Source organism: Myotis davidii, unplaced genomic scaffold (genome assembly GCF_000327345.1).
Source record: "Myotis davidii unplaced genomic scaffold, ASM32734v1 scaffold1558, whole genome shotgun sequence".
Taxonomy (NCBI): domain Eukaryota; kingdom Metazoa; phylum Chordata; class Mammalia; order Chiroptera; family Vespertilionidae; genus Myotis; species Myotis davidii.
In genome coordinates, this window is record NW_006288873.1 from 128,144 (window position 1) to 143,554 (window position 15,411).

The 15,411-nt window shown below is 56.5% G+C and overlaps 1 protein-coding gene across 1 annotated transcript in view; it reads left to right on the top strand.

The window, feature by feature from the left end:
• KCNN1 (potassium calcium-activated channel subfamily N member 1) overlaps nucleotides 1–14,082 on the top strand; it is a 22,571-nt gene extending 8,489 nt beyond the window's left edge. Inside the window, exons 4-10 of the mRNA XM_015562211.1 lie at nucleotides 3–241; nucleotides 3,105–3,246; nucleotides 5,320–5,430; nucleotides 5,804–5,931; nucleotides 10,058–10,066; nucleotides 10,444–10,513; nucleotides 13,510–14,082. Coding sequence (XP_015417697.1) covers nucleotides 3–241; nucleotides 3,105–3,246; nucleotides 5,320–5,430; nucleotides 5,804–5,931; nucleotides 10,058–10,066; nucleotides 10,444–10,513; nucleotides 13,510–13,758 — 948 coding nt within the window. The 3' untranslated portion in view covers nucleotides 13,759–14,082. The remainder of the gene's footprint in view (nucleotides 1–2; nucleotides 242–3,104; nucleotides 3,247–5,319; nucleotides 5,431–5,803; nucleotides 5,932–10,057; nucleotides 10,067–10,443; nucleotides 10,514–13,509) is intronic.
• The last annotated feature ends 1,329 nt before the right edge of the window (nucleotides 14,083–15,411 follow it).

Below are 15,411 nucleotides of genomic sequence, written 5' to 3' on the forward strand. Positions count from 1 at the left end.
TGGACGTGCTGCTGTCGGTGCCCATGTTCCTGCGCCTCTACCTGCTGGGCCGTGTCATGCTGCTGCACAGCAAGATCTTCACGGACGCCTCGTCCCGCAGCATCGGGGCGCTCAACAAGATCACCTTCAACACGCGCTTCGTCATGAAGACACTCATGACCATCTGCCCGGGCACCGTGCTGCTCGTCTTCAGCATCTCCTCCTGGATCATCGCGGCCTGGACCGTGCGCGTCTGCGAGAGGTGTGTCCTGACCCCCAACCCCGAACCCGTGAGCTCCAGGCCCACCCATGACTTCAGTGGCTCAGACCTCCCTCAGCCGTCGCTTCTGTCCCCCTGATCCCAGTGAGCCCCAGGCCCACCCATGATCTCAGGTGCCCAGGGCTTCCCTAGCAACCACTCCTGACCCTGACCCGGACCCTGATGACCCCAGGTCCTCCATGACTTCCGTGACCCAAGGCTCCTCCCGCCAGCTCTTTCATCCCCTTGATCTCCCCTCCCTGCCCCGTCCAGTTCCTGGCCTCAGTGACTGTCCATAACCCTGGGACTCCAGCATTGTGTCCCCAACCACCCCTGACGCACACCCCTCTGCGACCCCGGTGCCCTTCCTCCCACTTTCCTCCAGCGGGACTCATGCTCCTCTTTCTCCCAGCCCCTCTACTCTGCGGGCAGCCGGCCTCTGACCTCTGGCCCAGGCAGCAGAGGCAGCAGGCACAGAGATGCCCGCCATCTGCCTGTCTCCACCCCAGTGTAACTTGCTCTCCTTCTCCCCTCTGCCTGCCCCGCTGGACTGTAGGGGAAACATGTGAGTCCCAGCCTTGGCCAAGCTGTGTGTGCAGAGCTGCTGCCACCATGCTGCCCGCGAGGAATTTAAGATTAGCTGCCGAGAGGGGAGGGAATGAGGAGGGGAGGCAGGGTGGCCAGGCTGGCGGGAGCCCGCGGGGGTGGGGAGAGTCCATCCCTGGAGGGCGGGGGAGGGGGGGTGTGAGGCAGAGGGGCAGGTAGGATTGAGTCAGGCTCAGGGCAGTGGACAGTGGGAGGCAGGCCATTCTCAGCTTCTGTCCACTTGGGGTCCTTGGGGGCTTTGTCCAAGGTGATGGGGGGAAGAAGGGCTGAGCTCTAGCATCTTGTTTGGGCAGCTGACCCAGGGATCTGGAGTCTGGGGTGAAGGAAAACTGGCCCAGCCTTTGGGACCCCTACTTGGGTTTTGTTCTCAACCGTCCTGGAGGATGGCAGGCCATCAACCCAAGTTACAGATGGGGAAACTGAGGCTCTCAGGGGCAAAGGGACATTTCTAAGGGCCTGTTTCTGGTTGTCTCCCAACCGCCGGGGATCCAGGGAGGGAGGGGCTCTGCTGGGCCTCTCAGGGCGGAGGGACACCTTGTCCAGGAGGGGTCTCTCCTGCCTCGTGCCTGGTTGCGGAAGGCTCTGGAAGGGTCTGTTAGGTGGTGCTATGATTGGGCTTCCTCGGGGAGGGGTCCCTGGGCTGGACTTGCCCCCCAGGACCTCAGTCCTCAGTCTTCAAGCCCCCCTCCTTGTCATAAAGGCTTACCATTTGGGGGGGTCACACGGGGCCTCCTTGGACCCCTGATAGGCCCCAATGTCAGTTCCCACAGCCCGTTCCCCACCCTTCAGGGCAGGCTCAGGATCAAGGTCTGGGGAATGAGAGAGGGGCATCCATCCTCAGGCATCCCTGAGGTCCAGGCTGGATCATTTCAGGGGTGCCCAGGTGGGGGTGGGGAATGGGGCAGGGTGGGGGGCAGCCAATCCTAAATTCTGAGCCCATATTGCTGCTTGAAACCCCCTTGCCTGCCTCCCTCTGCCCCGCAGCTCTGTCCCACCCCTACCTCACCTCCCGCATGCCCCCCTCCCTGGTCCTGGGGGTTCTGCAGCACCCACCATGGCTGGAGAGCCCCCCTCCTGCCTCCTAAGTTGGGGGTGCTGGTGTCCCCAGAGTTGGAAGCTGAGACAGCTTGGGGTTCAGGTACCTCAGTGAAAGAGGGGGGTCAGTTTCTGTCCCCTTCACCCAGCAAGCAGCATGGGAGCCCCCCAGGGGGGCGGAGACTCCCCAACACCAGACCTGCTGTGATGGCTCCATCCCTCCCGCTCCCACTGGGGCTTCCCTTCCATCTCCTCCCCATCTAGAACCCCGGGCCCCAGCCCCCTGCCCACCGCAGTGAGGGGCCCACCTCCTCTGTGCCACCATGGTTGGTCCCCACCTTGAACCCTTTCTGTGGAGGTCTTTGCCCGCTGGTGGGGGTTGTAGGTGGCCTGAGGCCCTAAGGAGGGGTTAGTTGGAAAGGGCTCCCCAAGCTGAAGGGGCCTTGCAGGCTGGGGGCTGGCCTAGAGCAGAACCTTGAGCTGCCCCCTGACCCAGAGAACCAGCCCCTCGGCCCCCAGCCTGGGCCAACACGGGTGGAACCTGTCCACGGTCTGTGTGGCCAGGGTCCCAGGCCAGGCTATGCTGGGGACAAAGCAGTGTGCTTTGCAAGGCCCTGGGGGCTGTGCCCCGCTCCCACACACATCAAAAGTTTAGCCCCAGGCCTCTCCCCAGGGCTAAGTATGCTGTCCCCTCTCTCCTTACCACCAGGTCAACCCAGGCCTGGGGTTGGGGTGGCTGGTGCTGCCCTCCACATATCCCTCTTCACCCAAGTCCTGGAGCATGATTCTTCAACCCCCATCTCCCCGACAGACCCCTCCCTCAGGGCCTGGCTGGCTAGGGAACTTCTTCCTGGTGTCTGATGTGAATCCTCACCTCCACGTCCTGCCGCTTCTGGTGCCCATGGCCACCCGTGTCCACGCCTGTCTGTATGTCTGTCTGTGGGAAAGGTATCTGGTGGACATGCGTGGACACATGTGGACGTACCCTCGCCTGGACCCTCTCTGCTCCGTGACCAGGGCTGGAGCAGCAGCTTTGGGGTCGGTGAAAGGGAGCCCGGGAGGAGGATTTGGATGCCCTCTGTCCCAGAAGCACCCCCCCCGCAACCACGCCTTTATCATGGGAGCCCTCAGAGTGACTGGCTCCCTGATTCAAGGCACTGCCCAGGGGGTGTGATGACGGAGGAGGGACCAGTGCGGGCTGACCAGCCCTCCCTACTCTCCCCAGGTACCATGATAAACAGGAAGTGACCAGCAATTTCCTGGGGGCCATGTGGCTCATCTCCATCACCTTCCTCTCCATTGGCTACGGAGACATGGTGCCACACACCTACTGCGGGAAAGGCGTGTGCCTGCTCACCGGCATCATGGTAAGGCTGGACCCTTGGACATCCCCCCCGCCCCCGACACGGCGGTCACCGTCACAAGCTGTACCGCACAGACAGGCGTTGGTTCTTGCAAACACATGATGCCACCCCACCACCATTTCCTGTCCTCCTGCCGGAGGAAGGGCCGGAAGGGCCGTCACAGAGGCTCCGCACAGCCCCCTTCTCCGAACGCACTGTCCCCACTTGTCACCACCTCTTGAAACCTGAAGCCCAGTTGCTCTGTTCCTCTTCACTTCCCACTCCCTCCTTCTGGACGCGGCCGCTGGGGGTCGGCTTCCTCCTGCCTCCCCAGCAGGCCGCCCTCCTGGCCGAGCTGAGCGGCCCCTCCCTTGTGAAACGGCATCGTGCACTTTGCTTGTGATATTCTGTGACAGTGGAAGGGGGGAAAGTAAAGCTCACCCAATCCCTCCCCCTCTCCCAGCAAATGAACTTCCCAAATAAACAAAAACACTCAGATAAATGAGTTTAGACCTAGAAAACCCTCAGTGAAATGGGAAAGCCGTGTTCTCTTCTCTGGGATGCGGCTCCTTCCAGAAAACCAGTTTCATGTCCACACACACACACACACACACACACACACACACACACGGTCATGCTTGGGTCCCTTTTAGCTACTCGGTTAGCTCTCTCCTGTTCCATCTGTGCCCAGCGCGCCCCCTCCCGGTCACTGCTCGCACACTCATCCCCAGCCACTGTCTCACCAACCACGTGCTTCCCTGTTCTTGAACTTCAAGGTCTCCCAGCGGGGCTGCCTCTGAGCCCAGCGTGTTTTGCTCAGCGTGGCCGCTGTGCTGTTGTGCGGAGCGGTCATCTGTTCTCTTTCCTTGCCCTGTAGTCCGCCACGTGCAGGTCCCCAGCCTGTTGCTTTGCCCCTAATCTCAGGGCTTTTCCTGAGAACAGGCTCATGGGTCCTCCCAACGCCCTTGCCCTGATCAGGAGCCCTCATCGGGGTTTCCTTGGCGGGTACCTTGGTGCCCACCTCACCAAACTGGGCATGGTGGCCAACCAGGAGAGTTTGACTGTGTCCCTGGCCCTTGTCCACTCCTCCCCATAAGTGTTTCCTTCCACCCCTGAGAAAAACTGAGCTAGTGCCAGCCACACCCCCAGCCCCAGCCCTCGGGGCCCAAGCCGGGGTTTCTCCCTCCTCCACCCTGTACTCGGCAGCCGCAGAAGGAAGCAGCTGGCTGGTGAAGCACCAGGGACAGCCTCCAGCGCAGGCAGAGAACCAGCTTCTGGCTCCATCTCCAGCCCCTGCCACCTACTTCCTGGTCACTTCTGAGGCTGATGACACCTCCTGAGTGTCCTAGGCTCCCCGGACCCCACTTCTCAGGGGCAGAACCTCCCGTTCCCCCACTTCCTTCCTCCTGTGTTGCCTTTTGCTGCCCCTCCCTTACCTGCCCTTCCCTCCTCCTTGGCGCCTCACTCCTGCCCCCCATCCCTCCCAGCAGCCCCCAGTGACCTCCTTTTCAGGCTGGGCTGCCACTAAGGGCGTCCTGGGGAAAGTGGTGGCACCCACCAGGGAACCCACATGAGGAGGCATCCTTCCCCACTGCCCCGCCTGCTGGGACCTGTGCATTGCCTCTCCCTTCTGCAGGTGCCCCACTGTGGGCAGCTGGCTGGCCCTCCCTGACACTTCCCTTCTCGCTGTCAGCTGACCCTGTTAGCCCAGTCTCTGTCCCCAATACCCAGACCCAAAGCCCTGACAGATTCTAAATCCTCCCACTTCCACGGTCATCGGCCCCAAACTTGCCTGCAGATCCTGCTGTTCCTCGTCCCTTTCTTATCTCGGAGCCTCAGTTTCCCCCTCTGCCCAATGGAGAGAAGAATGGAGTTGTTGGGATAAAATGAGCTGACCTGTGGGACACGCTCCCCTGACATTTGACGGATAAAGCACACGGGGTTGGGAGTCAGTGAACTCTGTGCCAACCCTGCAGGCAGGAAGGGTAAAGTCAAAGGCAGGATCAGGACAGGCTTCCTGGAGGAGGGAGCGTGTCCTGCTTTGGCCTGGGATCCCATAAAGCAGGATGTTGATGTGTTCCCACGCTCCTCACGCAGGGGGCGGGCTGTACAGCGCTCGTGGTGGCCGTGGTGGCCCGGAAACTGGAGCTCACCAAGGCAGAGAAACATGTGCACAACTTCATGATGGACACACAGCTCACCAAGCGGGTAAGGGTGCCAGCCCCGCTCACGGCCGCCTCTGCTCCTGACCGTGACGGGCAGACCCTCCCCGCCTTACTTCTGCCCATTGTAGGCGCACCCATGTGCCCACAGGTCACCACCCTGCCCTGTGCATGCCCACACCGCGCTGGGCTCTGCCATGTGTGAGAACGCCCGTGAGCTGTGCACAGAGACGTGGTGAAGGCCACAGGTGTCCACCTGTGTGCCCAGTCACAGCCCCGCCGCTGGCCAGGCAGTAAGAGGCAGGAAGGATGGGACCAGGCAGCCAAGTGCAACTTACCAGCTGACCTTGCCAGGTTGACCTCACTGTGCCTCGGTTTCCCCAGTGTGAAATGGGGAACTGCTCTTTCTCTGGCCCCAGGTGAAAAATGCCGCTGCTAACGTTCTCAGGGAGACGTGGCTCATCTACAAACACACCAGGCTGGTGAAGAAGCCAGACTACGCCCGGGTTCGGAAACACCAGCGTAAGTTCCTCCAAGCCATCCATCAGTAAGTCCAGCACCTTTCCCACTCACGTTTCTGTGTCCGCCTGGGGCGGAGACAGCGTGACACCCCCCACGGGAAGAGGCCAAGGGCCAGGCCAGACAGCCCAGCCTGGCCTCATCATGGCCCTCCTACGCTAGGTGGTCAGTTGATTGGGGCCAGCAGCTTCTGTTGGATGGGGTAGTGGGGATGGCCAGAGGGAGATATATGATGGGCCCAGCATTCGTCCAGGGAAATCACCTTCGATAAGGCATGCCGCCATCCAACATAAATGGCAAGAAGCATATTTTATTCCCTGGGATAGCCCAAATGATTGTACCCCGTAGACACTGAAGCAATGTCCCCTTTTGCTTTGGCTAGCAGGAAGCTCAGAATCTGTGGCCTGATCTATAAGCTTGGTGGAATAATTAGAAGTTACTTAATTTCCTCTTCTGTCCCTTTGTCCTGAGAATTACTTATTCAAGTAGTTCTCATCCTTGGCTGCTCGTTCGAGTCACTCAACTGGCTTTTAAAAATCCTACAGGCCACACCCAATACCAGTTACACTACAGTCTGGGATTAGCCTGGGCTTAAGCTTAAGTTCCTCCGGTGTGTCAGATGTGCCGCCAGAGCTGGCGACTGTTCCTGTAACGGGCCGGAGAGTAAATATTCCCCGCGTCGTGGCCCAGGTCATCGGTCTCTGCTCGGCTCCGCTGTGGTGACAGGAGGCAGTGGAGATGAGTGGGTGTGTCTGTGCTCCAGGTTATTTCCCAAACAGGCCTCTGCCAGGTTTGGCTCACAGGATGAAATCTCACAGGATATGAAATGCCAGTTACTGTCCACTAAAAATATCATATGAGCTGCACATATAATTTCACATTTCTTAGTAGCCACATTTTTTTTAAAAAGCAAAAGGAAGCAAGTAAAATAAAATTAATATATTTATTTAGTGTATCCAAATTATTATTTTAACATGTGATTAAGATTTAAAAAATCATTGAGATACTTTATAAAGTTTGTTGTACTAAATCTTCAAAGTCCATTGCATATCTTACACTTACAGCTTGTTTTTCTTCGGACTAACCACACTGCAAGGGCCACATATAGGATGCATGAGACAGCACCCTGTCTAGAATTTACACGGCTCCGAATTCTGCGGGGTTGAGTCACGTGGCACCTGATTTTTTTTAAAAGAGTGAAAACATGTTCTTAGGCACTTTTCAGAATGAGCCGCTCTGAAGAGAGTTCCCGAGTCTCAGATCACCAGAAAACCCATTCACAAGTGGCTTCTCCTCGGTGACCGAGAAGGCTCCTGCCTCCAGAGCTCGCAGGCCAGACTCGGGCTGATGAGTTAGAGGGAGGTGAACAGGGTTAGGGTCTGAGCTAGTGCAGCAGGGAGGCAACCGACTCAGCCATAACCAAGAGGCCGCACAGGGGACACCAGTGTGAGTGGTGGGATGGGGAGGTGGAGAGAGCAGGGAGCCCAGGTGCGGCTGGGGCAGCCCAGGGCCTGGGCATCCAGCAGGTAAAGGAGAATGACCACTTCCCAGGGAGAGACCAGGCCATGGGAGAAGAGGTTCACCAGCTGGGCTTTAATGGTTTAATTCTGTTCAATCACGTTTACCTCTTTTTTAGAAACAGCTTTATTGGGGGATAACTGACATAGCCAACTGCACCTGCTTGAAGTGTAGAGTTCGATGAGTGTTAACTTATACTCACACCCATGAGACTATCATCACAGTGAAGATAATGAGTAGATCCATCCCCCAAAGTTTCCTCATGCCGCTTTCCATCCTTGCCTTTTAACTGGAGAGTTTAGTTCCTTTGCATGTATTGTGTTTGCTGTTATAACTGGGTTGCTTCCGAATGATAATGATCCCCACTGCCCAGGACTTTGGGAGGTCTAAAGGAGACGATTCACAGGAATGCTTGGCATGGGCCCCAGCACAGAGCAACCTCTTGGTAGCACATAGCGTCCCCCTCACCCCCAGCCCCTGCTCTCTGCCTCTGCTTCCACCACCATCTGAACACCCGGGAGAGGAGCTGGTACCCATTGACTTCACTGTGCCCAGGTGTTAGTCCTGCCTCCTCACAAGACTTGGAGACCCTTGAGGACAGGGACCTCTCCTTGCTGACTCTCCCATAGTTGTTAGCTGACCACTGGTTCCCAATCTGGTCTCTTCCACCAAACAGTGGGGCCTGGACAGGTGACCAAGTATCTTATGTGTAAAGCGGAGATGATGGTGATGTGCCTCTTTCCCAGGAGTGTGACACAGATCGAACACAGTCCGGACCGGATGACTCACCTGGGCCTGACTGCCACACAGTGTTTTCTAAATATAGGAACTGGAATTGTTGTTACTTCCACCCTTGATCTGGTCGTTTTGTCATTCCACAAGCATTTCCTGCAGCAGCCGGTGTAGGGGACACTAGACGTGGATCTTGCCCTATGGGATGTTCCAGAAAGTTCTTTGGGGAAAGCAGGAGTATGAGAACTGAGGAGAGCCAGGTCTGGGGAGAAGGCACCTGCTCTGTGAATGATCTGTGACCATCTCTTCTGGGGCAGGACTGTTGCACTCACCTTTAGATCCCCCTGCACCCCTACCCCTTCCAAAAACAGTAGCCCTGTAAGAACAGATGATGGAGTCCAGCAAGTGTGCACTGGGGCCTGAGGGTGGATAAGATCTGAGTCGGAAACGAGAGGCAGGCTGCATACCAAGGAGTGTCCACAGCTTGAGGAAGGCAAGGAGGTGGGCACGAGCACGCGCCAGGGAAACGAGGTCTGTTCTGCACACAGGAGGCAGCCGGGCACGTCCTTGAGCTGGAGAGGCCCCAGAAGGGAGCGCTGTGTGCAAAGCCAGAGGAAAGGAAGAGGTGTCTCGGAGGAGATGGAGTGGGGAGTGTGCGGGTTTCCTTGGCCGTAAGTGGGTGGTTTGAAGCAGCGGAATTTACGATCTCTGTCCTGGAGGCCAGAAGACCAAAATCCAGGTGTCAGCAGGGCCCTGTTCCCTCTGAAGGTGCCAGGGAGGATCTGTTCCAGGGCTCTCTCCTGGCTTCTGGCAGCGGCCGGCGTTCTGAGCTGACAGATGCATCGCTCCAATGGTCATTGTCATGAGCTGTTCTTCCTGCGTCTTCATATCGTCCTCCATCTGTGCGTGTCTGTGCACAGACTCCGCCTTTTGTATAAAGACACCAATCACTGGGTTAGGGTTCCCCCGTGACTTATCTTCACCCGGTGAAACCAGGTCACTTACTGAGGTCCTAGGGTTAGGACTTCAATATATCTTGTGTGGGGAACACCATTCAACCCAGATGACAGAAAGGTTATAGAGAAGCCAAGAATGACTCCCCAGGGAAGGCACCTCAGGGCTCCTCAGCAGCCTTCTGGGTCTGGAGCCGTCTGTATTCACCTCCGTTTCTCCAGGCTGAGGGCTGGGTCTGGGGGGCCCAGCAGTATTCAGCATGGTGGGCCCTGAGGGGCCTCCCCCTGCATCCATCGCATGTGGGCACACGGGCTGAGTTTGAACCAGTGAAGAAGAGAGTCTTACCTGGAACCATTTTCCTGGCCAGTTTAACTACAGAGGCATGGAGAGGAAGGGCGAAGACACACAGGCCCATGCCCCACGCCTCGGGCAGCTATTGGAGGCCAAGGGCATAGAGGCTGACCAGATCCTGCCAGGGTGTTACCAGCCATTAGCTTTGCCACTATGATCATGGGTATAGTTTCCTGGACTAAAAGTCACCCTGACCAGATCCTGCCAGGGTGTTACCAGCCATTGGCTTTGCCGCCATGAGCCTCAGTTTCCCCCTTAGGAAACATCATGGGTATAGTTTCCTGGACTAAAAGTCACCTCTAGGGCCAGGTGCCTGGCACCGGTTGGCAGACGGCAGAGTTGCAGAGCGAGGGCAGCTGCATTTGTCCTGGCCAGGCTGGGTGGATACTGCTCGAGGGAGGAGGCAGAGGACAGATGCATCTCTGGGGGGCTGGCACTGCCCTCTCAGAAGCTGAGCCCCTCTGCAGAGCAAGGGCAACAGCCCCTCGGGTCCAGGGGTCAGCATGTGGGAGGATGGCAGCATTGGGCATGAGCTGCCCAGCAAGTGCTGAGATTAAAATTGCCCTGTGATTTCTCTCTGCTCCACCGGGTCCTGCCAGAGCTCAGAAGTAAGTCTCTCCCTGAGGGTCAGGGGTGCATGGTGGTCATGGGTCAGGGTGCATCCCCGGGGCAGCTCCTGGAGGCGGCCAGGGCTTGTGTCCACCCTGCAGACCAGTGCAGGCTTTACCGAGACATCCTGCCTCGGGCCCTGTGGACATAGCCAGACAGTGGTCACTTGGGTGGTGGCTGAGCTGCCTCCCAGGCCCTGCTGCCCCCTACATGTGGGGAGGGAGTGGGCTGCAGGGGGCCAGACCCCAACCCCCACCTTATCTCCCCACTGCATGTCCCACAGGGCCACCCTGGGTGGGGCAAGTGCATGAAGGGCTCCCCCGTCCCCCCAACAAATGCATCCTCCACACAACCCCACCCACCCACCTGTCCCTAGGCTCCGGAGTGTGAAGATCGAGCAGGGAAAGCTGAACGACCAGGCCAACACACTCGCAGAGCTGGCCAAGGTGAGCAAGGTGGGGCCAGGTGGGATGGCTCCTGGGCCGGTCTGGGCTGGTTGGGTCTCTGGGGAGAAAAGGGGGCATTTCCGTAAAGGACAGGGCACAGCTCCTGCCGAGGGAGGGACAGCACCGGGGTTCTCAGGGCAGGCAGGTGACACCGGCAAGGGATGCAGGGTGGCAAGAGCCACCAGGGAACACCAGCCCTGTCTGCAAGGGTCCATCGTGACCAGAGGCTCTGACTGTGAGAGGAACTCTGGGAATCTACGTCTGTAAAAGCTACTTTTAACATCGGCAGTAGTTTCATTTTTTTAAAAATATACTTTTATTGATTTCAGAAAGGAAGGGAGAGGGAGAGATAGAAACATCAATGATGAGAGAGAATCATGGATCGGCTGCCTCCTGCATGCCCCCTACTGGGATCGAGCCCGCAACCTGGGCATGTGCCCTGACTGGGAATCGAACTGTGACCTCCTGGTTCATAGGTTGATGCTCAACCACTGAGCCAAGCACTCCGGGCTAGTGTTATTTTTTTTAATTAATATATAAGAAAATAGTATATTTGGGCAAAATTGATGATGTGGTACTTTTGCTGTGGCTATAAATTCAAATAATAGCACCAACAGGAAGCTCAACGCCTTTTAGGAAATTAAAGTTGATTCCACAAGCTCAGTAAGATCAGTTTGTGTCATAAATGGATCTATTTGTTGGTTGAGCCAAGCTGGCCGGGCTAGTGTTATTTTTTTAAATTAATATATAAGAAAATAGTATATATGGGCAAAATTGATGATGTGGTACTTTTGCTGTTCTATTTCACTTCTTATACCCAGCTCATTGTGGACTCGCTCTCTTCCTCATTTCAAGAGATTGCAAAGTAATTTAATATTAGCCTACATAAAATTAACTTGGAAGGGAACATTACAGAGGAAAAAAATTCTAGAATCCTGAAGAAATAACTCAGCCCGGCTGGCGTGGCTCAGCGAGTGGTTGAGTGTCGACCTATGAGCAGGAGGTCACGGTTGCATTCCCATCAGGCACATGACCGGTGGCAAGTTTGATCCCCAGCAGGGGATGTGCAGGAGGCAGCAGATCGATGATTCTCATCATTGGTGTTTCTGCCTCTCTCTCCCTCTCCCTTCCTCACTCTGAGATCAATAAAAACATGTTTTAAAAATAAATAAATCAATTGCTAGTAGAAACTAGAACATAACCCCAAGAGAATATAAAAATCATTGGCCAACTAATTTGATGTCATATGAGATTATAGCTATAAATATGAAATGCCTTGGAAAAACTCAGATACTGGGAATTATAATTTGAGTTATCCATATTACACTTCTTTAGCACAAATCATTGAAAGTTTAATTTTTAAATTATATAAATCTTGTAATCATGGTGGTATACTCTCAAAATACATTGTACAAAAGCTTCTTTGAATTCAGTCTTTAATTAGATTGGATTATATGGGTTTCTAATTTTTTTTAATTAAACAAGGTTAAAATGTTTTCCAATCAAATTTTTCTGCTTTCCTTTCCAAGGTTGCTAATTTAATTGGTATTTCTCTGGCAAAAAATAAAATATATAGGGTGGCCCATAAAAATGTATACACACTTTACAGCTAATAGCTCAATGGTGCTTCTTTTCAGATTTAACCCATTGGAATTAATTATTCAAAGTGTGTATACATTTTTGGGGACATCCTGTATATATGTATATTTGCACATCCTATATAATAAAAGGCTAATATGCAAATTGTCCCCACGAGTGGGAGTTTGACCGACAGAGTTAGACAGGTGCTGACCACCAGGGGGCGGTGAGGAACATGGGGGTATCAGCACCGTGGCGCTGGCAGTGGGCGGCAGTGCAGGTGTGGGCAGCAGTGCAGGTGTTGCCGGCCCTGATGGGCCCTGATAAGAGCAGGACCATGGCAGGTGGTGAAGCAGGTGAGTGAGTGGGCAGCACCAGGCCAAGGCAGATGCAAAGGGAAGCCCCAGCCGGCATTGAATAAAACTTATTTTTTTTAATCCTCACTGGGGATATTTTTTCATTGATTTGAGAGAGAGAGAAAGAGAAACCTCAATGTGAGTTCAAAGTGTGTATACATTTTTGGGGACATCCTGTATATCCTAAATTTAAAACAATTTTTTTTAAATCTCAGAGAGGGCCAAAATGAACCACCCCAGTGTTGGATGCCTCTAGATATTACCGTCTGACCCTGGGGACTGTGGTTCCTGAGGCAGACTGGGGTGAAGGTCAGGGGCCCTAGGAGGGGCTCCGAGGGGTTGGTCCTCCCCCAGGGGGTCAGCCTGCTGGGAACAGAAGAAAGGGTGGAGGGCACGGAGGAGGGCAAAGGTGTGGAGAGGCTGGGAGAGTCTGCAGGTGTGCAATCGGCGCCTCATCCTATTTCTCTCCCGCGGAGCGAGGGGTTGGGGGTGCTTTCCCCCCTCAGCCCGACCTCCCCTCCAAAGCCTAGGAGGGACGGGGGACTCCGGTTCCAGTCACTGGGAGCTGGGGTGAGAGACGCAGGGCGATGTTGTGGCGCCACCTGGTGGCGGGAGTGGATCCTTCTGAACAGTAGCGCTGGCCCGTGCTGGCTGCCCGGTGGGGAGTAGTAAAGGTGGTGGGGACACCTGTCGCCCATCAAACAGCGATTATGGCTGTCGTGTTCCTGGGTCTGGGATTGGGTCAGACCCGCTGGATACCCACCTCCCTCCAGACCCCTGTGCAACCCCTCGTCTAATGTCTGTTATGTGGCAGTTCATCCCCCAGGGCAGCTCTGGTCACATCCACCCTCCCCAGGACAGCCCTTGGCCTTTCCCAGGCCTGCTGGCCCCAGCTTGTCACTTAACTTGTCTGTCCTGCACCTATTCTCCCACCGTTTCCTGGGATCTAGCAGGAGACCTGCAGGGCACCTGGGGGTGTCCTTACAGTTGCAACTGTCTGTGTGTGTGTCTGTCACTCCCTGTCTCACTCAGCCTCTTCTCTCCCACCTCTGTCTCTCACAGACGCAGAATGCTATGTACGACCTCATGTCCGAGCTGCACGCCCAGCACGAGGACCTTGAGGCCCGCCTGGCTGCCCTCGAAAGCCGCCTGGATGCGCTGGGCACCTCCCTGCAGGCCTTGCCTAGCCTCATCACCCAAGCCATACACCCACTTCCCCCGCCCCTGCCTCCCCAGCCTGGCGCCCCAGACCAGGCAGCCCAGAGCTCCCCCTGCCGGTGGCCACCCGTGGCCCCTTCAGACTGCGGGTGATGGCCATGCCCACCACCGGACCCCACAATCTTGGCCATTGTGTGGCCGCCACCTCCACACCATCCAGGAAGGCCGGTCTAGTTGCGCCTCTTGGAGTCTAAGGAGCCAGAGCTGAATTGGGCTGAGTGGCCAGGGGCCCGTCCCACCCAGACTGTCTGGACAGGGGTGGCTGCTGCCTGCTTTCTCCCTGATTGGAGCTTGGGGAGCCCAGGGCTTCCTCTGGTTCCCTGGCCCCCTAACTCTCCCCAGGCCCCCGGTGGGCTCAGAACAGCAGGGAGAGGGGTCCTTGCCAGTTCTTAATAAAGCAGGACCCACCCAGTGGCCGCCTGTCCTGTGTAGCTGGGGGACACTCGTAGTCACAATGTGGGAGGTGGACACCTGGTCTGGGGTCCCAGAATGGATGTGGGGGTTAAGGTGAGCTGATCTCCACCATCTTCCTAGCCTGGTAGCCTCCTGAGCCCCAGCCTGAGGACAGCTGCACCAATCCCCCCCCACCCCCGCACTGGTAGAGGGGCCTGCAGAGGATGTGGCCCCGCCCCCACAGGCGGCATTGGAGAGTCAGGCATCCTTCCCTCTGACCAGCTGGCTTTGCTGGAGCACCCACTGAGGGCCAGGTGCCAAGGAAGCACAGTCCAATAAGGGAGTTGACACGGGTGAGGAGGGCTATTCGGTCTTGATTGGACATGTATTGAGCACCTGCTGTATTCAGGGAATGTGTGGTAAATGATCACACTGACTCTACCAGAACCTGACCAGGGTGAGATAGGGAAGCCAGCTGCCTGGGCTACAAAGTGAGGAGTGGTGAGCCAGGGCTCACACTTGGGGACCCACTGGCCACCATGAAGAACCCAGACTTGGGGGAGGACACTTCGTGGGGCGGGGGTGAGTTGGGGAAGGTGTGGTGTAATTGTGGGGTTAAAGTGGCCCATTTGGGGTGGGCGGGAAGGGAAGGTCTGGACACAAGTAGAATCAGAACGATCCCTCCAGGCCTTGGGCTCAGGGTGCTGGGGTCAGGCAGGGGGCAGCAGGCACTAGACAGATGCTGGGCCCTGAAGTGGGTGGAGAGGGAAACCCTGGCCCCTGCAGGGCTAATCTGGGCCCAGCAGACAGCCCAGGCCCTGGCAGCCTCTGATAAGCCATTGGCACCTGGCTGGGGGAGATAGGTTGGGTGCAAGAGAGAAGGGTGTGGAGAGGTGCCAGTGGGCTGCTGTCAGACCTGGGTTCGAGTGGTGACTCTGCCGTCCCTGGGTACCTCTGGCAGTGGCTGCCCCTTTGGGGGCCTCTGTTTCCTTATCTGTGAAATCCAGTGAGGAGAAAAGGGTGCCCACCCTTGGGTGCAGCCAGTCTGATGGAGGAGCCACAGTAGACACCTGGCAGTCACAAACACAGAGATCAGAGCCATAAAGAAGTAAACACGGCCAGAGCAGGACTAGGGGACTGGGAGGTGGATCTGGGGAGGGCGTTCCTAGCAACAGAACAGCCCGTGCAAAGGCCAAGAGGCAAGATGTGAGCTTGGTGTGGGGGGGGAACAACCAGTAGGTGACAGGGGTGGGAGGAGGTGACAGGGGGCTGGGGCAGCACCCAGGGCCAAAGGTGCCAGGTGGGGGACCTGTGAGACCACAAGGCACAGCTCGGGGCTGCCCCCACACATCC